Genomic DNA, 21,432 nt, shown 5'->3' with positions numbered 1-21,432 from the left:
GGCCCCACGCATGTATCGTACGCACCGCGCTAATGTAGACCATGTATCCATACGCACTGCTTCTCACCGTCCGCGCCCTCTGCGCTCACGCCACGTTCGCCGCTCGTGGCCGCGAGTGAAAGTTGCCGGGGGACGTGTTAGCGCGCTCGTCCGCGCCGATATCTGCGGCCGGATACCCATCGCGCGGTTTGCTCACGCGAGCGATGTATAAACCTCGCTTAGATCTTTGGTCCGCCGCTCGGGCGGCCCGCCATCTGACTCCCCTTCCTTGCTCGCAATCTCCATCTCCGCTCCGAGTTCTTACTGTTACCTGTATATCTCATCTTGATTCAACAGGCTAAACCGGACGCGATCCCCTCGACACTACGACTATGGCTAGCAGCACCCCCGCCCCCGCCCCCACGGGCGCCAGGCGCTCGATCACCCTCGCCTCGCGCGCGTCCCAGCTGGCGCAGATCCAGACGGTCTCCGTCCGGGACGCGCTCGCGGCCGCGTTCCCGTCCGTGACGTTCGAGACGGCGTTCATGAGCACCGAGGGGGACAAGAACCAGTCGCAGGCGCTGTACCTGCTCGGCGGCAAGGCGCTCTGGACGAAGGAGCTCGAGGTCGAGCTGCTCGAGGGCCGGGTCGACATGCTCGTGCACTGCACGAAGGACGTGCCGACCGTGCTGCCCCCCGGGTGCGCGCTCGCGGCGATCGCGGAGCGCGAGAGCGCGGTGGACAGCTTGGTGGTGAAGAAGGGCTTGCCGTACAAGACGCTGGCGGAGCTCCCGGACGGTGCGGTGGTGGGCACGAGCAGCGTGCGGAGGGTCGCGCAGCTGCGGAGGGCGTACCCCAAGCTTACTTTCCTGGACGTCGTGCGTATCTCTCACCCCCCCATATTTATTTATTTATCGCCCCTTTTCACGACGTCTCATACACGCTATACTCTGGCCACAGCGCGGAAACCTGTACGTCTTATCGACCTCTTGCGCCGTCTTCGCTCCCCTCACTCTCACTCTCATTGCATCTCGTGCGTACGCCTAGGAACACCCGCCTGGCCAAGCTTGACGCGGAAGACGGGCCCTACACCGCGATCGTCCTCGCGCGCGCGGGGATGGACCGGCTCGGGTTCGGGGACCGCATCACGGCCGACATCGGCCCGCCGACGCTCTACTACGCCGTCGGCCAGGGCGCGCTGTGCATCGAAGCCCGGGCGGACGACGCGTTCGCGCGCGAGCTCGGCGCCGCGATCACCCACCGGCGCACGCAGTGGGAGTGCCTCGCGGAGCGCGCGTGCCTGCGCGTGCTCGAGGGCGGGTGCAGCGTCCCCGTCGGCGTGCACACCACGCTCGTCGATGCCGGCGATGAGGGAGGGAAGAGCGCGCTGAGGATGACGGGGTGCGTGACGGGGATCGATGGACGGCTGCACGTGGAGCATACGCTGAACGAGCCCGTGGGGTCGCTGGAGGAGGCGGAGGCGGTCGGCGTGCAGATGGCGAAGATATTGATCGATACCGGCGCGAAGGAGATCTTGGACGCGGTCGCGGCGGACAGGGAGAAGAGGGTGGGCGAGGCGAAGGCAGCCGATGAGGTTACCAAAATTGAGACCGCGATGGATGGTCCGACGGCGCAGGCTTGATGGGCGTTCCGGCATAAATCGGGCGTATGTGTGTGCAATACAAAAGATGTATTCTTGTAGAGTGTATACCACATACTGGGCCTATCAAGATGGACGAAGGGACTAGAGCGAGGAGCAAGCTCGAGGTGCATGGATGTGCTCGCAAAATTATCCGAGCGGGCCATAGCGAAGATGCAGCCCGACGAAATGAGATTCACGACCGAGGTTTCTTCTGGGTCTCCGCGAGCGCCTGCAAGGCCTCTTGGACGGCCGAGCAAGTGACTCTAAAGCAGGGACCTCGATGACATTGTTGAAGAGAAAAAACCGAGTTTGCGTCGCTCTTTATATGCTGTCGGCGCTGTTGATGCATGTTTGGCAGACGTGGCTGGACTAGCGCGCGTGGGCTTGCACGGCTTCGGCCCTGCTGCCAGGCTGCCTGCACCGACCATGGCCGTTCCGATCTCGTCCAAACGTCTCGCGAAGGAGCTTACGGATATAAAGACGAACGGATGTCCAGTTGGTGCGTTAAGGTGTCCTCAGGGCCTGTCGAACCCATCTAATGCAACTTGCACGAAGGCAGGTATCACACTACTTCAGGCGGACGACTTCCAGACCTGGTTCCTGTCGATTGAAGTCAAGGGCGAGAGCCTGTACAAGGTATGGTATCATCTTGTGCTCCTAGGTCATCGATATCATGTTCACCTTGCATTCCGTAGGACGAGGTGTTCGCGCTCAAGTTCCGTTTCGAGCCGCAATATCCGATATCATCCCCGGCCGTACAATTCGTTGTCGACGAGAACTGGAAAGCGCCTATACATCCTGTACGCTCACACCTTGCGTCTCGCCTCTGCCGATCGTAGGCTGACGCACGTTCCCAGCACGTTTACTCGAATGGTCATGTCCGTCCGCGCTCTTAGTATCAAACCGATCTCATCGCAACGGTACTCAACCTCTACCAGATATGCGCTTCGATACTGGGAAATGAGTGGTCGCCCGTTCTCAGCGTGATGAGCGTATGCGTGACGCTGCAGAGCATGCTCGCTTCGTGTACGGTGCGTTCGTCCACTCCTCGCTCGGGCGCCTACTTGCGATTGCCTGATTCATGATCACATCGCAGGCTAAGGAGCGGTAAATCCGATCATTTGCGTCCTGATCTCGCTGCTCTAACCGATCTCTATCAAATGCAGTCCTGAAGACAACGATCGCTACGTTCGCACCGCGCCTGAGAATCCCAAGAAGGTTTGCCTGCACGGTTACATGCCTCGATGCCGTACTGATATACGTCGCTCGAAACGCGGTTCAGACGCGGTTCGTCTATCATGGTGAGTACCGGTATTGTTCTCATACCCTCCATATCTGAAGATTAACGCCGTGGCCATCAGATGACAAGTACGTGCATTGCCCCCGGATAATGACTTCGCCGACATCTGAGCATGTTCGCAGTGTATAATCCCTAACATGGGAGGCCCCGAGCGCTCTTATCCCCTGCTGGCCTTGCATATCGCGATCTCCGAGCCAATGTCATGTTTTCCTCGTCTTGTAACGTTAATGCTATTGTGGATGTACCGAAACACGGACTAAGAAATACATCAGAAAATACATCGGAAGATACGACAAGATCTCGGGCTTGTGCTGCGAGTTCAGCTGGTCGTGGACGTCGCCGCAAAAGTCAGGGTCTCTATCCGACCCTTACCCTTGCAGTGCTTCTGCAGCAACTCGTTGATCACCCTGAACTGGCCCGGATCGATGAGCATGACCTGACGTTCGCCCAAAGTCAATCCGGTTGTCACAAGCAACAGACAACAGGCCGAGCATTACGCACCACGTCCCAACCATCCGCGCCGGTCTCCTCGCTCTCGACCTTCTCCGCGCCCTCGAGCACCTTGCTCTTCAAACTCCCCTCGCCCTCGCCCGCCTCTTTCGCGGGAACGCTCACCCGGACCCGCATCCGCGCGCGCTGGATGGGCAGCGCCGACCCGGCCTGGATCGCCTTCAGGCACGCGCCCACCTGCGACTTCGCGCTCTTGTCCTGCTTGACGCTGAATCCGGCCTCGGTCATCGCCTTCTCGATGATCCCCGAGGGGTAAGGGCGCTGCGTGGTGGGATCGACGCATTTCTCGGCGACGAGCGTCGCGATCTCGCGTCGGAGGGAGGACAGGTCGTGTTCCCGCTCTTTTTCGCCGACTTGAACCTCGCCTTTTTGGAGGATCTGGACAGCGATGGCGGTGGTGAGCAGGTAAAATCGGTGCGAAAGCGAGCGGAAGAGGAAGAGGGGAGGGTGGGGGTGGTGATAGTGATAGTGATCGACTCGCCTGCTTGACGATCTCGTCCCGGTCTGTGGTGCCGAACGCCTTCTGAAGGTCGTTGTTCTTCGCGACTTCGCCCTTTGATACGTTCACGAAGATGTTTCCTATCTGTAGAACGTCATCCAAGTTCTTTTCACTGTCTCACATGGTGAGTCAGGACTACAGATTCGACTCGGGTTGTGTAGTCGTGCGGGACGTACACGCCGTTGCGCCATTCTTGGACTTTGTTCTTGTAACATGCGATCTGGGGATCCAGTGATCAGGTTAAGATAGGTACTGTAGAGCAATTATCGAGGCATACCTCGAACCGTTTGCCCCCCTTCTTGAGCCTCACGATGGAGACGTTCGTCAACCTGCCGGCGGACACAAGATCAGTTTATCGACCGGAATGCGTAGATCAGGCGGCTGCACTTGATCTGACCGACGGGTTGTTGTATGACCATGGCTATCCTTTATCCAGACCAACGAAACGTGCGGTGATGAAGATCAGGTCAAAGGATCCCTCTGGCGTGCAAAAGCTATGAGTAACGAGAGAGCCGAGCGCACCGGACCCGGAGGATTCAATGGTAATGATGCTATCACCTGATGTTGTCAATGGAACGGTGCCGCCGCATACCCAGGCCCTCTCGTCGCCAACATCGACCTCGAGCTCGCGACGACGAATAAACGTGTCGCATGCCCTCCCGCATAGCGAACTAGATATGCCTCCGATGTACGTATCACAAACCATTACGTAAGTCATGAGCTCACACCCACCTCCTGGTCAGACGCGACAAGTTCACGATCCATTCCAAGGCGGTTGTCTGCCAAGACGTGGAACTGAAAGGGGACATTACCATTGGTGCAGGCGCGTCCTGATCACGCTTACGAACGTTGATGCATTAACTCTGAACCATATCTACTACAGGTACCATCGTGCACCCGAAGGCGACCATCTTCGCCATAGCAGGGCCAATCGTCATCGGCGCGAACTGTATCATCGAGGAGGGTGCCATCATCGTCAACCGGTACGCCGTCTTACCCGTGAAAACAGGTGCTCCTTGCCCATAACGATGCGTAGGAGAAAAGAAGTCATGCGCGTGGGCGACGACAACCTCTTCGAAATCGGTTGCCGTACGTCCCGCCCCGTCCCTCCTTGCACTACTTTCCCTCTACTCATCACCAAATCCCCCCCCCCCACACACACAGGCGTCGAATGCCCCTCCATCGGCTCCTTCAACACCATCTCCACTCGCGCCCGCGTCCACCACACCGTCCGACTCGGGTCGCACTGCGCGATCGGACCCTGCTGCCTCGTCGTCCCGCCCGAAGACGAGAGCCTGCCGGACTACACCGTCGTGTACGGTCCCGGGGCAGAACGCCGCACGTGGTCCGGGCGCGGCAAAGTCCAGGAGGCCGATCTCCGCCGTAAGCACGCCGAGTACCTGCGCGAGATGCTGCCCAAGTTCAACCGGCTCCGGCGCGGGGACGCGTCCTGAGTAACTTGGCGGACGCCCTCCCCCCTGATTTGCGACCCTTTTTCTGTCGGAAGCTATGGGGGTAGGCGATGCGGCTGCTGTCCCGTTCTCGTGGCCCGCGCGAGCCCGATATGAACGGTTCCTCCCCGCTGCGCCATGGGTGCCATGACGCAGCAGCGCGCTGCCGGTGCTCGGTGAAGAAACAACTGAACGAGCCTAGAAGGCTGGTCCGGGCACTGTCCGCTGTGCCACGAAGTCTATATTTACCTGCTTTGAGCTTGCAGGGTATGTATTTTGTTGTCTTATGCATTCGGTGGCCCTTTTTTGTCAGGTACCTCGAAATACAGGTTACAGCTTGCTACCTTGTTTAGCCATACCCAGCCACAGTGACTCGGACTGCCACCCTCCGGTTATGTATGTATCTACCGGTCCTTGCGGCAAAGCATGCCATGGTAAAGATCTACAGTCGACGTCACAGCCTCGACACGACGTTTTTGTCATTTCGTGCGCGATTGCGACGCGGTTTGGACAGTTCGACTCAGGCGCCGCCTTATGGAGGGGTTGAGGCCGACGTAGCCATGATTGCAGCGCCTTGCATGGTATTCGCGCAGTCCGAACCTTGGCAGGTATCCTTGCCCACCTCCCGCGGGTGGGCCCATGGTGATGCATGATGGATCAAATGCGTCGATAGGACCTGTGGTTTTTCGTCTACCGGATGGGGTGGAAAGGATCCGACGATTCCACGACCCGTGAGCGGGATCAATCCCGTGTGTCACTATGCCACAGTGCAGCCTGTCTGTCGCAAATCCGTGTAACGTTCAGCGTTGAACACAGCGTCCAACCAAGGTGATCCGGATGGTCAAGCAACCAGGTCAATCGCCTTCCATCCTCGTACATCCCCTTGATGAAATCGGCCCAATCTCCCCTACGTGAGTTCGGTGTGGCCTCGTTGCGATGGGCCAGGGGCGCGTGTTTTTTCCAATCACTTATCTCGAAGTACCTGGCCCGATTGGCCCCAAGCCACGCCGCACCGCGTAATGCGGTCAACATCATATAATATATCATGCTGTGGCTAGCAGCGCGTTCTCATGTCCCTGTAATTGACTCCTCCCCCTCTGTATTGCCTTGACAGACACCGCGCGTTTATATATACACGTCCAAGGTTCTGCTATATATTCGCATCGACGACGATCCGAAATACGCATCCTCGCCCACATTCACACCATCCTCGCCTCACAGAGCGTAATCTGAGATAACATCCATGGACACCCTCCTACAACATCCCTACCACCCGCCGGCAGCCAGCGACTCTCGCTCGCCCTGCCCGGCACTGAACACGCTCGCGAACCACGGCATCCTGTACGTAAACATCCGCGCGCCTCCCAACAGCGCCCGCGATCCTAACAATAGCCCCTTTTCCTAGGCCGCGCGACGGGCGGCACATCTCGCTCTTCCAGCTCGCGGACGCGGTCCGGCGCGCGTACCACCTCTCGACCCCGCTCGCGTACCTCCTCGCCGTCGGCGGCCTCCTCCTCTGCTCCCGCCGCTGGCTCGCGGCCCACATCGACCTCGGCGACCTCGCGCGGCACGACCGGATCGAGCACGACGCGTCGCTCGTGCACGCCGACGCGCCCAAGGGCGCGCGATACGCGCCTACCGCCGTCGACCCCGCGCTCCTCTCCGACGTGCTCGCCCGCTGCCCGCCGCAGGGCATGGGCCTCGAAGATCTGTGCGAAGTGCGCGCGGCGCGGGAGACGGCGAACGCGCGCGACGCGAGGCTCGACGGCCTGCACCGCACGCTCGGCGCGGCGGAGGCCGTGTTCCTGTACAACACGCTCAAGGACGCGAGCGGGGGCGTGCCGCGGGACAGGCTGGAGCAGTGGCTCGGCGAAGAGCGGTTTCCGGACGGGTGGACGCGCCCGGAGCAGGAGCAAGGCTTCCTCGCGCTCCACCACGAGGCGAACAAGGTGAAGAAGAAGGTGCAGCAGCTGAAGGACGCGAAACAGAAGAGTGTATGAGATCATAATCCGAGTCATCGGACGGACCTTTGCGCGCCAGAGGGCTATGATGGACCACGGGTGTACGATCTATCTTAGGACCTGGTATTCATGCTGACGAGTTCGGGACTATTACCTTACATGCCGTATTTGTTTGTATCACCAGCAGCCTATACCAAATGAGAATCGCGATAATTCTGTCCGAACCTTGTCTCCGGTTCATGAATTGCATGCAGCACACAGCTCGATGGAATCGACGGGACGCCAATGGGGAAGTTTGTCGTTATCCGGAGAAGATGGGCCGGATACGGCATCATTTTATGCGCGCATATAACTGTGGCAGCTCCCCCGTTTGGGATTCATATCCTCTAGCAGTTCGCGCTGTCAATTTCGGGCGCATATATTCTCAGTCTAACCTTCTAGTTCCGTAGGTGAACTCACGGCGGTTTGAGTTCGTGTTCGCAGTGATATCCGGTCTCCGCAGCGTCACAATGCACACAGCTGCAATAGCTACAATCTCCGACGAAAGCGTTTGGTAAAGAACCTGAACAATGACACGACCAGCAATCACCATGAGCTGGTCACAGTTCCGCAAAGCCCCCACGAATTTCCCGTAACTAAAATCACTGTATCCGTTCTTAGTTCCGAGTCAAACCATAAACGACTTTCATCATGAGGATGAAGTGAAAGTATCTTGAGGAGCCATACCAACCCAGGCCTGTGTTCTGATATTCTTGAACGCACGCACATTCTTGGCACGACATAGTCTCCAACTATTCTCTGCTGCATGATTGTCATCACATATCACGCGTTATAATGACGTGTCACTGGTAGCGATGACCTGCAATATGGTTACTTCAGCCGAGTATTCCGATTGGGAAATAGTTTACGGAGGAGAGCGTAGTACTTCTGATTCCGTTTCTGAGGAACCGGGAGTAGCTGGACAGCCAGCTTGACAAGAATCGGATTGCCTGCGAAGTCGCGTGGTAGGGCCTCCCAGCCACGCATCAAAGACTCGTTGTTCGAGGAGAGGACAGCCGTGAAGCTCTCTAGCTTCAAGCATTCAACAGCCAGAGATACGAGGCTGGCGGACGTCAGGCGCGGGTTCTTGATCTCGTTTCCGATGTCAACGACCGTTATCGCCGGACAGGAGCGAGCGACGTGGTCGACGATGGAGTCCGTCCAGTCGAGCGGGATGTTAAGGACAAGCGTTTGGATGTTGTCGTACCGCGGCATGGTGAGCATGATGGCGGCGGGAAGGGGCGTCATCGTGCTAAGGTCCGGCCATCTGATATCCTTCTGAACGCTCAATGTTTGCATCGTCTGAGTTGAATGCTCAAAAACAGCTGTGAGGGCGGCATCCCAGTCTTCAGAGCTGGCTAATTCCGTTGCGACGATATCCAAAGTACGAGCGTTTGGCCCGTGCCGAATCATGGTGGTTGTGGCTCTGACCGGCCCGATGAGCGTTTGGTCGGAGACGAGCAAGTTTGCATCCACAAGCAAAGGCCCTTCCGGCTGATATAGTTCCGTGGGACCCCCGTAAAGGATGTGCAGACCCGTGAGTGAGGGCATCTGCCAGACACGATTCAGGGTGTGCAGGAAGTTACGGTCTTTGCCTGCGGACGCGGTCAAGAGAATAGAAACCTCCTGTAAGGACGGAAGCTCAGGCAGACGTGCTAGTAGGGGTACGTCGAGGGGAAGTCGTCGTATACGGAGAGTGGTGAGATGTGATGGAGAAGCTTTGATGAGAGAATGAACGAGATCCTGGGTAGTCGGCAGGACAGATTCAACTGGGCGGTCCGGGATATCGTAGACGTCGTTGATGGACAAAAATGTCAAATGGGAAGTGATGAATACAGCTGCATGAGCCAGGCGCCATTCACGGTGCCGTATGGTCACGGAATGAAGACGAGGGAAGAGATCAACTCTGTTCTGCTTGCAAAAGGCGTGCAGGTCATCCAAGGAAGCGTGGGCAGAGACGGCGCGTGTTTTACGTCGGTATGCAGTATGTCCGAGGTCCAGTTCTTTAACTCTGCGCGAGTTCCTGAGAAAGGCTTCTGTTATAGTGAGAGACGAGTCCTGTTCCTCAGTCTTGCAGACAGGAGTGATACATTCAGGTGACCTACCCCTGCTCCTTCAAGATCGGGCAACAGCCTCAAAATATTGTCGAGGTCGACGACCTTGGCCCATAGCGCGTCCAGCGCAACTCCTGAGAGTGCCTTGCAAGTGAGTGCAATGTTGAGGAGATCCTGATATCTGCGTCCATGCCAGACCTTGTCGTCGTGGCTTGCAAGGTCTACTATATGCCGCGCTATCTCTGCAATGAGAAACACCTGGTGCATATTGGACCCTAAGAGTTTGTGATGAGTCGGGGGGGGGGGGGTAGCGCGAATAAAGCTCGCTCGCGAGACAGCGCCTTATTGACGAAGCCGTTCTCGTGAGTCACGAGCAATGCAGTGCATTGCAGTATCAGTCAACGCCCGGGGCCGTAGTGCCCTCCGGGTCCGAAGCCGTTGTGTTTGTGTGCTCGATGGACAATATAGTCATGTGGTATGATACAAGATATACATGCGGTTAGGAGGGTATATTAGACAATGTCTGCCACAATGAGGCCAATAGGGCTGTTAACTAGCTTGGGTGATAAATTAGAATATCAGCCCCGTCGCCGCGAGTCTACGATGCTACGATACCACGCGCGGGTTCTGCCATGATAAACCCAGTCGTGTCAGGCTCCTGGCCATCAGCCAACTTCAGTTCTATTGATAGTGTCATTGAGTTCCGTTGTGCGTATGTGCATGAAGCTTATGCGTACGCGAGAATATTCCAGCGATGGCCCCGTCGTCTGCGAGTTCTGGCAGGTGGTCCAGTCGGGCATAATCGGAGTCTGCGCGGGATACCGAGTGCTGCATGCAGACGCCGTTGGGACGGATCGGCTCTAATATCAAATCGACCTGTTGTGCATAGCGTGCATGTTCACAAGCGTCCTAGACCGATGACAGACTATGAGGCTCTAACACGCGCACGTGGAGAAAAAGAGAGCTGACCAGTACGGATTGACGAAATTCGCACGCCTTTCTTGTATATTCCTGAATAGCTCTGCGCACGGGCAGAGAAAGAACTACAGGAAGCCACGAATCCTTCGCTCGTTGAATTCTGCTCCTGAGTATCACGCGTTCGTGCTCCAAGCTGACACAAACGAAGGTTTGATCAACGCACTTCCGAGAAAGGTTTCTGCTCACCTCTCCCAGAGCATCTCGAGGTGATCCTTGCTCCCAGCCTCGATCAGATCGGCGTGTTGTATCCAGCAGTGGCGGGCGACATGAACAGTTTTACGGGCGTTGAGGTATATGACGGCGATATGGGGATGGAATGAGCACTCGATCTCATCCACCTCATCCTGTGGCAAGTCGATCGACGGGAACTGCGGCGCAAAGGATGATTTGGCGAAGTGTTGGGACATCAGAAATCTGCGAGGGGTACTTCGTTGAAGGTGATGGCTGTTGCGGAGGGGGTATAGTATGAGAGGGGAGCAAAGCGGACGCGATGGTGTCTCCGACAATCGTAAATGATTGAGGGTTGGTAGATGATTTCCAAGTGGAAAGCGTCGCTTATCTTATATACACCTCAGTTGCCCCTCGCGTTGAGTTCCAACAGAGGCATGCGTTGTTCTTATCCGACTCCTTGTTCTACAAGGAATTGCTTCACTGAATGCTGTTGTGCGAATTCGGTGATAAGGACAGCACTTGGTTGCGAAGGCTACTTCTGGACCCACAGCGCCCACAATTGATCACTGGGAGAGGATGGTATGCATGCCGCTGATAAGTGATGAAAAACGTAACGGGATGTGAGCGCAATTCAGCGCCCTTGTGTCGTTGCGCCTTGCGCGCGCTATGTTTTGTACAGAGTCCCGGACTACTTTATCATCAATAAAAGAAGATCCAAGCGTCGATGGCTGGATTGTCGGCGGAGCTATAACTGGTGTCTTCTGATCGTTGTATGTGTGGGAATAACTGACCCTAAGATGGCCGATGCAATGTCCTCACTTTGGAAGGTGCCCATTCCCTCGCGCTTTGCTGGCATCGCTGAGCGAGCTTTAGCCTCGACAGTGATATGATCCGCTTTCTCATGCCGGAACTCCCGCCTTCGTAAAAGGGGCCTTCAACCTGGGTATTTGGTACACGGTACGACCAAGGCATATTCCATCGTACAAATGACGGCGCCCGTTCTTCGGGTACACCCATGGAAGAAATCCACCCTTGCCTCGTTTTCCGTGCAAACAGGCGTACATAATACTATCATGCACGGCGATCTCCCTTACAATTGGAGGTTATAAACGGTTCGCCATTCAAATCCTGTACGTCGGGACGGCCCACCACCTCAATCCTATTTGCTGTACTCCCTCGTCAGTGCACGTAATTCTTCCTCTACCTGAACACCTCACCATCATGCCCCCACCCTTGCTTCCATATCTCGAAGGGCACATGACGAGCCTGCAGCAATATGACATCGGGTTCATCAAACGCGAATGTCCCTTACTCGTCCGCGGCCCATATCTCGAAGCACAGGAAATCGTCAATGTCGCTCGTCATGCATGGATGGAGCATCGATTTATGATAGAGAATGCGGCGACGAAGCAGTCTCTCCAGAGGGAATGGCAGGCGTGAGCAGTCTTCGTTAGCTGTTTTCCATGATGAGCACGTTGATACTGACACACAGCCCATTGCAGTCTAATGGATCACCGGAGACAACTCGAGCGGATGATCCGACGGATCGGGGCTACTAAACTCCTACCACTCAATCTCATCTCGACCGCTCGAAAACACGCCATCCAGTATCGGTGGCTGGCGGCACGATATAATAGCCATATTACGGTGCGTTGTGTCCTTGACTTAGTGATTTCACATCCCTTTACATACTTCTGCACCACTCTTCAGGAAGTCTGCATGACTGTGCAAATCGCAGAGCAGATGAAGCTTGGGGCGGCGGCGCGGGACGCATTAGGTCCGCAGAGTGAGTGTTACTGCTACTCGGGTAAACAGGGCCAGCAGCCGACTGCTTATAGTATTAGTTCAGGATGAAACCCCGCACAACCCTCCCGATTACACTTTCGTTCCCTACGATCACATCGGAGACCCTGTTCCAGATCCTGGCAAACTGGGACGCGACACTATCTTAGATGCTATGTCAGGCATGAGAACCCGCCTTTTATTGCGCTGGTCGTCTAGCTCACCCATTTGCTTTCCTTTCAGACTATGTCTTCGAGTACCAAGACGATGATGAAGAGTGTGCCTCCGACGCGCTATCAGTCGTCGATGCCAAGCCCGTATCCACACAACACCTTGGCCAACGGCCAATTTCCAGTATGGAGAAGCCTGTTCATCACATGCTTTTATTCAGCCTGCTGATACATCTCAGGGACTCCGTCGCTGGGCTTTTCCAAAGATGGATGGAGCGCGGAGAGCGACTGCGAGCTCTCGACATCACATAGCATTAGTGATGAAGGGGCACCGGAAGTTGGGATGGAACGCGAAGGATCTTGAATGTTTTCCCAACGTTATAACCATGTATGTTGCTTGACGAAATACAGCGCCCAACCTGCGACATGTATCAGGGGCCGAGATCCTGTCCAAGTCCGACGAAGTCCTCAATTTTGATCAATCGGCAACCCAACCCCCCTCCCCCACCCCGGTGAATAATAGGCAGGTGGGCGGTCTCGCGCGCCGATCGGCGGGAATCGTTCTCAAAGCAAAAAGGGTGGTGATCCTGTCGCCCTGCAGATGGGCCCATTGATACGTCTTATTGGCCCAGACGGAAAAGCTTGGGGAACACAGAACCGCGGGAAGGACCAGACGTATTCGGCCGGCCCTAAAGTACCTTCGCGTCACCATATATAAGGGCGTACTCCGCAATTGGTCTCCTCATCTCTTGTGCTCGGGCATGTACTGTCGCCAGTGAGGTCTTTACCGAGGCACAGTCTTTTGCTGATTGCAAATTAATTTCCGTACCGTCTGTTGGCTTCGGCCTTCAGCAATTTTTGGAAAACCCCTTACGATACGTGTCTTCCGTCGTAGCTTGTAGATTTCGGATGTGCAATGAATCGTTTTGCAGTATCACATTTCTTGTGCGCCTACGAGGCCGATGAGTCTTATGCATGTGCTCGCGATCTGTGTCAACTACGATGTATCACTATGGTCAGTGTTATTGACGTTGCTCGCGGATCCCTCGCTCCGCGTGAAACCGAAATGCCAGGTCAACACTACCGAGCACGATAATCAAGCGGGTCCAGATCGGCGTACGTGTTGAAGAGAGATCAAGTAGTAGCTACGACCAAAGGGATGATACAGCGTCCTTGCCGACGAAAAAGTCCGGTATCTCATGATACGACCGACGACGACGACGACGATCAGTACCTCTCCGAGCTCGGCGGGTACCCTCGCCCACCGTACCCCGCCTTGCCATACATCTGCTGCCCGTTGCCGCCGCCCACGATGCTCGCGGGTGCGCCGGCGTAGTAGTTGCTCTGCACGTCGTCTTCGGGGTAGTCCGCGAGGAGCGGGTCCTTGACCTCCCACACCGCCTGCTTCGAGCCGACGGAGAACTCCAGATCCTCTTTCTGTTGATCGCGAAAAAACACAAGCGGGTGTTCAGATCAGCGATCGATTCACCCGGGGCTGGAAAGGGGAGAAGGGAGAGGGGATGGGGGTGGGGGTGGGGCAACGCACCGTGATACTGTCCCAGTACTTGTACACCATCATGACGCTGAGGAGCATGCAGAGGTGGAAGAAGAACAGGCCGTCGATGTAGTGCTTGATCGCGTCGCAGATCGTGGCGCTGAACGCGAAGAGGAGGATCTGGGCGATGGTGAAGAACGCGGCGCCGAAGACGATGTCGCCGATCGGCCAGCGGTCGTCGAGCGTGCGGAAGACGAGCACGAGCTGGGAGACGGTGTAGATGACGGCGCAGATGAGCGGCCAGAGGATGTAGACGATCCAGAGCGCGATCGGCTTGGAGAAGCTGAAGCCGGCGAAGCCTTTGAAGGTCGCGATGGCGAGGAAGAACGAGACGCCGAAGACGACCAGGCAGGAGATGCGGAGCAGCTGGGGATCAGGGCGTAAGAGGGTAGCAGTAGGGCAGAGAGCGCTGTGACATACCCAGAGCGAGAGCGGCGTGCCATCTTCTGCGAATTGGAAGCCCACGAAACCGTTGATGAGAAGGCAGCAGTACGCTGCTGCTACCAGGCCAGTGTATACTGCAGCGAACCACTGGAATGGCGTTAGCTTCTTGAACGATGTGAAACGATCAGAAGAGAAACGCACCGGATAGCTGGCATTGGCTGTGGGTATGATGTTGGAATCGAGGAATATTGCGAGAAGCTCAATGATAGCGTAGAGGTAAAAGAACATGACGATCTCTCTTCGTCCTGCAGAAGCGGGTCAGATCTTGGCCGGAGAAATGGCATGAGACTGAGGCGTACCGACGGCGGTATATTTACTACGGATGTGGTATATCATTATGACGGTCATTATTATGGCGACGATGTGGACGAAACATGTTGCTGGGAACGAGGAGGGTCAGCACCGGTTCAGACATGATACATCGACGGGGTGGCGAAGCAAGAAGACCCAGCATCGCCAACTCGATTCCAGCTCCAAGGAATCGACCAAGGTCGTCCTGCATTGTGACCCCCCCGATGTCTCTCCCTCGCATCGCACTATACCCGCCCGTACCCACGCGCCTGGAACATTAAACAAGGCGAACTTACAAGGCTGAAATATGAGCGTGCCCGCAATGTCCACATTCCTGCTGTAGCACGTAGGCTCAATGCCTTGTGCTGAGCCGACGAGAGGGCAGATGACGAGCGCGGCGGTCTCGCAGATGCTGTCGAATGAACCGAACTGAATACCCATGCTCGGCGGTCGCAGTAATCGCCAGCTGACAAGAGAGAAGAGATAAAAGCGAGAGACGTCAAGCTGGATGAGTTGTGCGGTGAGACGGAGGGTGGAACCGGAGGTCGCGATGCACGGGCAACGGCGGCGACGGCGTGGACGACGGGCGGAGGTGAGGACGAAAGTCGCCAGAAACGGAAGACGCGAGGGAAAACGTTCCAAATGCGGGTCAGTTTAGGACAATGTTGCATCACCTGACAACAATGCAAATTGTCCCGCCGCATTCGCCTTATATGGCTTAATCTACTTCTCTCCCTATGGACCATGGTCGGCTTGGACTTTGTATTATGCTTAGCTGTCGTAATCCTCTTGGCTTGAGCCGAATGCACGTTCTAATTCGAACGCGCTGCAAACACATGATATACATGCTCGCATCGATGAGCACTGCGGCGCGGTGATGAACACCCAAACGCTCATGCTTGTGACCAACACAACGTTTGAAGCTATGTGCGGTGAGAAACCAGAACGACCGGTGAGCATGACGACACCCTCCAGGGCGACTTCTGTACCTCATCCTCCATATCGATCCGGCGGCAGCACGAAATGGGCGCTCAACGGGGCCGCAATAGAAGGAAGCGAGTTGCTCCCTTGTACGCACGCCACGGATATGTATAACGAAGAAGCGAACCTTAGCCGTTCCTTCGCCTCTTTGCCCCGTCCAGACTCCATATATCACGAGGGGCTGTCGACAAAGTTTACTATGCGATCGCCCGCTCCCGCTCCTCGTTGTCACTGTTCGTGTATCTCACACCGTCTTCAACTCCAGGCAGACGCCCAAGGCAAACATATATAAGCTCCAGATGCCGTACCAGAGCCCAGAACCACGACGTCAATCTCTCCTCTGGCCCGACAGCCTACCAAAGACCTCGAGGATGGCAACATACACCAGCAGCGTTACCGACAGCCCGCCTCCGATCGACTTCAATCGCCTATCCTTCGTCACCGACACGAACGCCACCGACGACGACATTCTCGGCCCGGGCCGCTCGCTCAGCCGCCTCCTCACCTCCTGCGGCCTCCGCTTGGACCAAATCCTGATATCGCTCGCGAACCGTCTAGGATACGGACCGCAGGCAACGGTATCGCGCGCTCTTCGGCAATGTGCCAGAATTGGTACCCTCCCCATTCAATCGTCGTCTTGTAGGCACAAGGATGCGGTCGGCGATGCGCTCGCGGGGATACCGAACCACGGGAGCCTGAACGACATGCTGGAGTGGATCTCTGAGTCCGCCTCGCTTATGTGTCCCATGTGCAGAGATCGAACGGCCAAGGCGCTGATCGCGCGGAAATCTGTCCGTAGAGCTTGTCAGAGGCTTGTTCTCCTCCTGAAGTGAGTTTCGCCCTTCTTGTGTATGCTCTACGCGGTTGACTGGCGATATCCTATCCAGCGGAAGCAATATGTCGTCTCGGGCTATTGCTATCCACTACATCACTGCGCTGATCGCATTTCACGTTGCGTTTCAAGAACTCTTCATTGCTTTAGAAGCAGTACCGTCGCTGTTACAACTGAGACTTCTATTGCACCTCGAGCCCGGATACGAGAGCACCCTGCTTGCTCGACCTTCTCGTCGGGCTCTCGCATGCCTGACCCAAGGCGAGGTCCTCAATCAGCTCAAAGAGTTCGACTCCCTCGACGTTTGCGTCACCATGTTCGGCAAGGGACTCCATCATACCCGGGATGAGAAGCGGTTCCACGAGCGAATGGACGATTTGAACCACGTATCTTCCCGTCTCATAGCACTCACCAGGTGAGCCCTTGCTATTCGTTCCTCGATCGCTCGTGGCTGACTCCTCATACTCACAGTCACCCGGACGTGCAGATATTAGCCATCACTCGCCTGAGACGCTTCTTCGTCACCTGGAGTTCGATCTGGTTCAAATCCAGCATGGTCGACGAACTCACGTTCGACGTTCTCCAGAGCTGGTGGCGATGCCTCGGCGAATGTACGGATCCCACGCTGCAGTCCGCTTTGACCGACTTCCTCGTGTCGCTCTACGGGGCCTGGTTCTGGACCGCCCGTCCCGATACGCTCGAGATCCTCCTACGTCCCCTGTTATGCTTCAGGTAGGGCATGGTACGAGGATGAAAAACGTCTTTTGTAACTTGGACCCCACAGGGTCCAGCACCCTGAACTGTGCGAAGGCGGAGGTGCGGTCCAATCCGCGGCGCAGAGCATCCAAACATGCTTCCGCCGCAACATCCTGTGGCATCCAGCGCCGCCGCTGCGCGAGGAGCTCAACTCCCTCAGGGATCACCTGGAACTCGGCCAGCTGATGGACCTGGTGGATGCATCGGATCCCGCTGCGCGCCTCCTCGAGATATGGGAGGACCACCCGTTGGCTGGTCCTTGCGAAGCATCGTTCAGAGAGCGTGCGATGACCTCTTTGGATATCGAGCGATGGATCAACAGGGGCGGGATCAGGCGGGAGATCCCACCACGAGCTCTGGCGGCGATATGCGAAGACGCGGTGTCTTCTCTTCTATCGCGAGTGCAGCTTAGATACTCTCAGATTCTACGAAGCTAACGTCAGGTCCAGGTCGCCTTTTACCGCAACGACAATGAGGGACGTCGAGTTTGTAGCGCCGGCATGGGAGAAGCGTGTTCGCTCCGCTCTGGCTTCGCGGCTGGAGGATGCTGGAGCTGCATCCTCAAGAAATGTCCCCGAGGTATTGCATGAATGGCTGTCCAAGGAAGTACATGATAACATCGCGGAGCTCCGATGCACGGGAATCGTCTTCGGCTCCCTCACGGATGGCGATGATGATGCCAAGGCACGTATGATCATCATATGGCCATCATAGCGATGCTGATCGACGTTCAGGCGTACGATGACCATTACCGTCATCCGTACCCCACGTTCCGGCACTACCAGAAAGAGACTTCGTACGCGCGTCTCGTCGCCCCGTTCCGCGGTCGTGAGCACCTGCGCTGGGTTCCACTCAGTGTGATGGACAAGGGGTACCACCCCATCGTCCTACCGTTTGGACGAAGGCGCGAGCATATCGGTCTCTTCCGTCAACTGGACAGCGAGGACGAGAACGACGGCGTTCTCTTGACCCTTTCGGAAGATCTACGTCCGGTCGAGACAGCCTGCACGAACGACATCAAGAACGAGGAAACGGGGTTGCACGTCCTGGCGTCGACATCTGCGGATGCTGCGATTTACTGGGTCACGAGGTCGGGAGGAATATTCAAATCTTCTCGATGCGTACTTCTTATCGACATGCCCTTGCAGGACCACCAAGCTTGTGCACGCTCTCCGCCCTGAGCAGAAGCGACGTATCGCCGTTTCGTGCGCGAAAGGCGCATTCATCGCATGTACGTGCGGTTTTGAATGGGATGACTAGGTGTTTGCCAGCTCGTCTTGATCCTCCTCGGATCCGGTGGGTATGTATACTTGACGAATATGTTCACGTTGCATGCACGACTTGATGTCATTACAATCGAGTTTCTGGATCACAAGTTGGCTGCCTGCTGGAAAATGGAGACTATCTTGCCAATATATTATGTCGTGGACCATTGCATATTGAGTATAATTCCGAAGGTACACGTATTAGGTGAATTTGCATTGTACAAGCCTGAGGCTGGGGGAGGCCTCCACAAATCCATGTCCGATTGGAGCGGACGCGACGTCGCGTCTTGCCTCCCGAGTCTCAACCAGCTCTTGCTTACATATTGCATCTGGCGCTCGACGTCCAGTCTCTTCGACATAGTCCGACACATCCTGGACCATTGGTTGAACATTTGAACCCTTTGTAGGCACAGAAAATAGGTAGCCGATGACGACGCTGCTCCGTTTTGCACCGTCGCCGACTGGCGCGCTTCACCTTGGAGGGCTGCGCACGGCGCTCTTCAATCACCTTTACGCGCGAAAGCTCGGAGGGAAATGGATCTTGCGTATAGAGGATACAGATGCTGTGAGTCTTGCGATGCTTGACAGTGTACGGATGCATTAGCTGACTGTATGGTCTTCGCGTTGCGGTTTACCGCTGGACCAATTTCGCTCAGACCAGAGCTGTACCAGGGTCGGTGGATGGCATTAGGGAGGCGCTGAACTGGGCAGGGCTGGAGTACGACTACGGTGAGTACCTCCAACAACCGCGATTCCTGTGCTCAGTCGTCCCCTCAGGTCCGGAGAAGGGCGGTCCACATGCCCCTTACTTTCAAGTCAGTCCTATAGTTCAAAACATTCAGTGCCCATGCTAACCACTACCAGTCGGAGCGTCTCGACCTTTATCACACTCACGCCAAGAAGCTCATCGAGGTGCGCGGCATCATGCTCTATACTTCATTCATTTGTTCATACGAACGTTGACCCAGTCAGGACACGCCTATCGCTGCTTCTGCTCCCCTGACCGTCTTGCTGCCACCCGCGAATCACTCGCGCGCGTAGGCTCCAACGCGACATACGACAAGGCCTGTCTCAACTTGACGGAAGAAGAAGTAGCGCGTCGCGTACGCGCGGGAGAAAAGCATATAGTGCGCCTCAACGTGAGCCCACATAATCCTCTCCTTGCTTTCACGCGTGCAAAAAAGCCTGACGTGAGTGGGATCGACATAGGACAGCAACCTTCCCCATCGGTCTACCCCTCCAGATCTCATCTTCGGAAACGTACGCGACGCGCACGCCTCGCTCCCCACGGACCCTGTTCTCCTCAAAACGGACCTCTTCCCCACCTACCACCTCGCATCCGTGGTCGATGACCATTCAATGGGCATCACGCACGTCCTGCGCGGCGAGGTACGCCCCCCTCCATCTTGCGCTCTGCGTTACGAGACCGACACTGACGGCCATAGTCGATGCCGTAGGAATGGCTGCCTTCTTTACCACTTCATCTAGACCTGTACGCATGCCTCGGCTTGCATCCACCAGAGTTCGCGCATCTGCCGCTCTTGCTCAACCCGGACGGGACGAAAATGTCGAAACGCAAAGGGGACGTCCACGTCGCAGATTTCATGGTCGGTCTCCGCTCTATCCCTGGTCTCGGCATCTGTCCTGACGGATGGGTCGCCTGTAGAAACGAGGGTGGGAGCCGGAAGCTGTCTTAAACTGGCTCGCCCTGGCCGGATGGGGTGTTCAGCACGACCATCCAGCTTCGTCACCCTCTGGCCATGCATCTCATGGTCTCTTCCGGTCGACGTGGTCGGCGTTTAAGACCGCTCCATCGAGCACGACCGTTCTCACCATGTCGGACATGATCAGAGATGTACGCGTCTACCTCTTCCGATGTGCACCGAATTTCACCATTTTCTTGCGCCCAGTTCGATCTCAAGGCGCTGACGCATCGACGTACGGTGCTGGATCCCGCCAAGCTCGAGATACTGAACAAGCAGCACCTCGCGCGCCGATGGAACACGCCCGATGGGCTCGATGAGCTGGCGGGACGAGCGCACGGCCTCATCAAAGACACGTTTCCCTCCAGGCACGTTTTGGAACGCTCCCTCCTCTGTGCGCGCACACGGATTGAAGGCTGATAGCAATCGCGGCGTGTAGCCCATACACATCGCAAGCATACATCAAGAAGGTCATTCTGGCGCTCGAGGTACATCTGAAACCCTTCCCCTTCCATGATGGCGCGATGACGAACATGGTCCACCGCAGAGCCGGCTGACGAATCTCAACGCCCTCCCTGCACATGGGGCATTCTTCTTCGAGGATCCCGACTTCACCTCCTCAGAGGCTCGGGGCATGCTGAAGGGCGTATCATCGGACGACTACCGTACTGTCACCCTCTCAACGAGATTTATCTTCGCAAACAGAACTAACGTCCTCCTGATCCAGAGTCATCTCGACAATCTGCCATCTCAACGTTGACGGCCGTCGCCGTCGACGACTGGGAGAAAGTCGATTTCAATCTCCTCTTGCACGAGGAATGCCAAGCCGCGAAAATCAAGTCGAAAACCTACATGACTACCATCCGATACGCATTGAGCGGTGTCAAGGTAAATCCGTCGCTCATCATCCCATCTGATGTAAGCATGTTCGCTCACCATATCGCTCTTCCAGACGGGTCCTAGCGTTCCCGATATATTCCGTGTGCTGGGCCGAGAGCGGAGCATCCACCGGTTGATGAGCGCTCCGGCCTTTCCGGAACGAGGGGTCTAATTGGGGGGGACATCTAGT

General features: G+C 56.3%; 10 protein-coding genes across 10 annotated transcripts; 6 read left to right on the top strand and 4 right to left on the bottom strand.

Moving 5' to 3' along the window:
- The first annotated feature begins 268 nt into the window (after nucleotides 1–268).
- PUNSTDRAFT_94123 (porphobilinogen deaminase) lies at nucleotides 269–1,752 on the top strand. The gene is made up of 3 exons (XM_007378007.1): nucleotides 269–857; nucleotides 940–950; nucleotides 1,027–1,752. The coding sequence occupies exons 1-3, from the start codon at nucleotides 372–374 to the stop codon at nucleotides 1,619–1,621; spliced, it is 1,092 nt and encodes a 363-aa protein (XP_007378069.1). The 5' UTR covers nucleotides 269–371; the 3' UTR covers nucleotides 1,622–1,752.
- Nucleotides 1,753–2,031: 279 nt separating this feature from the next.
- PUNSTDRAFT_48212 (Shwachman-Bodian-diamond syndrome protein) lies at nucleotides 2,032–4,425 on the bottom strand. The gene is made up of 14 exons (XM_007378006.1): nucleotides 4,318–4,425; nucleotides 4,208–4,259; nucleotides 4,107–4,150; nucleotides 3,913–4,042; nucleotides 3,423–3,809; nucleotides 3,041–3,357; nucleotides 2,904–2,926; nucleotides 2,788–2,839; nucleotides 2,718–2,728; nucleotides 2,560–2,652; nucleotides 2,479–2,499; nucleotides 2,317–2,421; nucleotides 2,181–2,257; nucleotides 2,032–2,120 (listed from the first exon to the last, which is right to left on the bottom strand). Exons 1-6 carry the CDS (start codon nucleotides 4,347–4,349, stop codon nucleotides 3,241–3,243), a joined length of 762 nt encoding a protein of 253 aa, XP_007378068.1. The 5' UTR covers nucleotides 4,350–4,425; the 3' UTR covers nucleotides 2,032–2,120; nucleotides 2,181–2,257; nucleotides 2,317–2,421; nucleotides 2,479–2,499; nucleotides 2,560–2,652; nucleotides 2,718–2,728; nucleotides 2,788–2,839; nucleotides 2,904–2,926; nucleotides 3,041–3,240.
- A 120-nt stretch (nucleotides 4,426–4,545) lies between these two features.
- PUNSTDRAFT_94117 (trimeric LpxA-like protein) lies at nucleotides 4,546–5,821 on the top strand. The gene is made up of 5 exons (XM_007378005.1): nucleotides 4,546–4,618; nucleotides 4,674–4,753; nucleotides 4,814–4,913; nucleotides 4,967–5,019; nucleotides 5,095–5,821. The coding sequence occupies exons 1-5, from the start codon at nucleotides 4,608–4,610 to the stop codon at nucleotides 5,382–5,384; spliced, it is 534 nt and encodes a 177-aa protein (XP_007378067.1). The 5' UTR covers nucleotides 4,546–4,607; the 3' UTR covers nucleotides 5,385–5,821.
- Nucleotides 5,822–6,621: 800 nt separating this feature from the next.
- HTP2 (heme-thiolate peroxidase) lies at nucleotides 6,622–7,381 on the top strand (the record flags this gene model as incomplete). The annotated part of the gene is made up of 2 exons (XM_007379613.1): nucleotides 6,622–6,722; nucleotides 6,787–7,381. 2 exons carry the CDS (start codon nucleotides 6,625–6,627, stop codon nucleotides 7,379–7,381), a joined length of 693 nt encoding a protein of 230 aa, XP_007379675.1.
- Nucleotides 7,382–8,212: 831 nt separating this feature from the next.
- On the bottom strand, nucleotides 8,213–9,702 carry PUNSTDRAFT_128833 (uncharacterized protein; the record flags this gene model as incomplete). Its single annotated transcript, XM_007378004.1, has 2 exons — nucleotides 8,213–9,439; nucleotides 9,487–9,702. The coding sequence occupies 2 exons, from the start codon at nucleotides 9,700–9,702 to the stop codon at nucleotides 8,213–8,215; spliced, it is 1,443 nt and encodes a 480-aa protein (XP_007378066.1).
- A 331-nt stretch (nucleotides 9,703–10,033) lies between these two features.
- PUNSTDRAFT_139796 (uncharacterized protein) lies at nucleotides 10,034–10,994 on the bottom strand (the record flags this gene model as incomplete). The annotated part of the gene is made up of 4 exons (XM_007378003.1): nucleotides 10,600–10,994; nucleotides 10,405–10,546; nucleotides 10,173–10,344; nucleotides 10,034–10,116 (listed from the first exon to the last, which is right to left on the bottom strand). The coding sequence occupies exons 1-4, from the start codon at nucleotides 10,818–10,820 to the stop codon at nucleotides 10,034–10,036; spliced, it is 618 nt and encodes a 205-aa protein (XP_007378065.1). The 5' UTR covers nucleotides 10,821–10,994.
- Nucleotides 10,995–11,766: 772 nt separating this feature from the next.
- PUNSTDRAFT_48209 (uncharacterized protein) lies at nucleotides 11,767–12,948 on the top strand. Its single transcript, XM_007378002.1, has 5 exons — nucleotides 11,767–12,020; nucleotides 12,087–12,231; nucleotides 12,295–12,370; nucleotides 12,423–12,548; nucleotides 12,610–12,948. Exons 1-5 carry the CDS (start codon nucleotides 11,806–11,808, stop codon nucleotides 12,846–12,848), a joined length of 801 nt encoding a protein of 266 aa, XP_007378064.1. The 5' UTR covers nucleotides 11,767–11,805; the 3' UTR covers nucleotides 12,849–12,948.
- A 517-nt stretch (nucleotides 12,949–13,465) lies between these two features.
- PUNSTDRAFT_78600 (chitin synthase export chaperone) lies at nucleotides 13,466–15,410 on the bottom strand. Its single transcript, XM_007378001.1, has 6 exons — nucleotides 15,123–15,410; nucleotides 14,835–14,915; nucleotides 14,677–14,780; nucleotides 14,512–14,622; nucleotides 14,083–14,457; nucleotides 13,466–13,973 (listed from the first exon to the last, which is right to left on the bottom strand). The coding sequence occupies exons 1-6, from the start codon at nucleotides 15,265–15,267 to the stop codon at nucleotides 13,764–13,766; spliced, it is 1,026 nt and encodes a 341-aa protein (XP_007378063.1). The 5' UTR covers nucleotides 15,268–15,410; the 3' UTR covers nucleotides 13,466–13,763.
- Nucleotides 15,411–17,656: 2,246 nt separating this feature from the next.
- PUNSTDRAFT_117058 (uncharacterized protein) lies at nucleotides 17,657–18,791 on the top strand. The gene is made up of 4 exons (XM_007378000.1): nucleotides 17,657–17,792; nucleotides 17,845–18,079; nucleotides 18,130–18,485; nucleotides 18,544–18,791. Exons 1-4 carry the CDS (start codon nucleotides 17,683–17,685, stop codon nucleotides 18,653–18,655), a joined length of 813 nt encoding a protein of 270 aa, XP_007378062.1. The 5' UTR covers nucleotides 17,657–17,682; the 3' UTR covers nucleotides 18,656–18,791.
- A 296-nt stretch (nucleotides 18,792–19,087) lies between these two features.
- On the top strand, nucleotides 19,088–21,414 carry PUNSTDRAFT_57115 (uncharacterized protein; the record flags this gene model as incomplete). The annotated part of the gene is made up of 13 exons (XM_007377999.1): nucleotides 19,088–19,225; nucleotides 19,317–19,389; nucleotides 19,438–19,475; nucleotides 19,525–19,572; nucleotides 19,629–19,799; nucleotides 19,870–20,049; nucleotides 20,118–20,267; nucleotides 20,327–20,515; nucleotides 20,571–20,719; nucleotides 20,803–20,851; nucleotides 20,911–21,028; nucleotides 21,091–21,251; nucleotides 21,316–21,414. The coding sequence occupies 13 exons, from the start codon at nucleotides 19,088–19,090 to the stop codon at nucleotides 21,412–21,414; spliced, it is 1,563 nt and encodes a 520-aa protein (XP_007378061.1).
- Between the last annotated feature and the right edge of the window lie 18 nt (nucleotides 21,415–21,432).

Source organism: Punctularia strigosozonata (assembly GCF_000264995.1).
Source record: "Punctularia strigosozonata HHB-11173 SS5 unplaced genomic scaffold PUNSTscaffold_1, whole genome shotgun sequence".
NCBI lineage: Eukaryota > Fungi > Basidiomycota > Agaricomycetes > Corticiales > Punctulariaceae > Punctularia > Punctularia strigosozonata.
The sequence above is the reverse complement of the archived record's forward strand: the minus strand, read 5'-3'. Positions and strand labels throughout refer to the sequence as shown.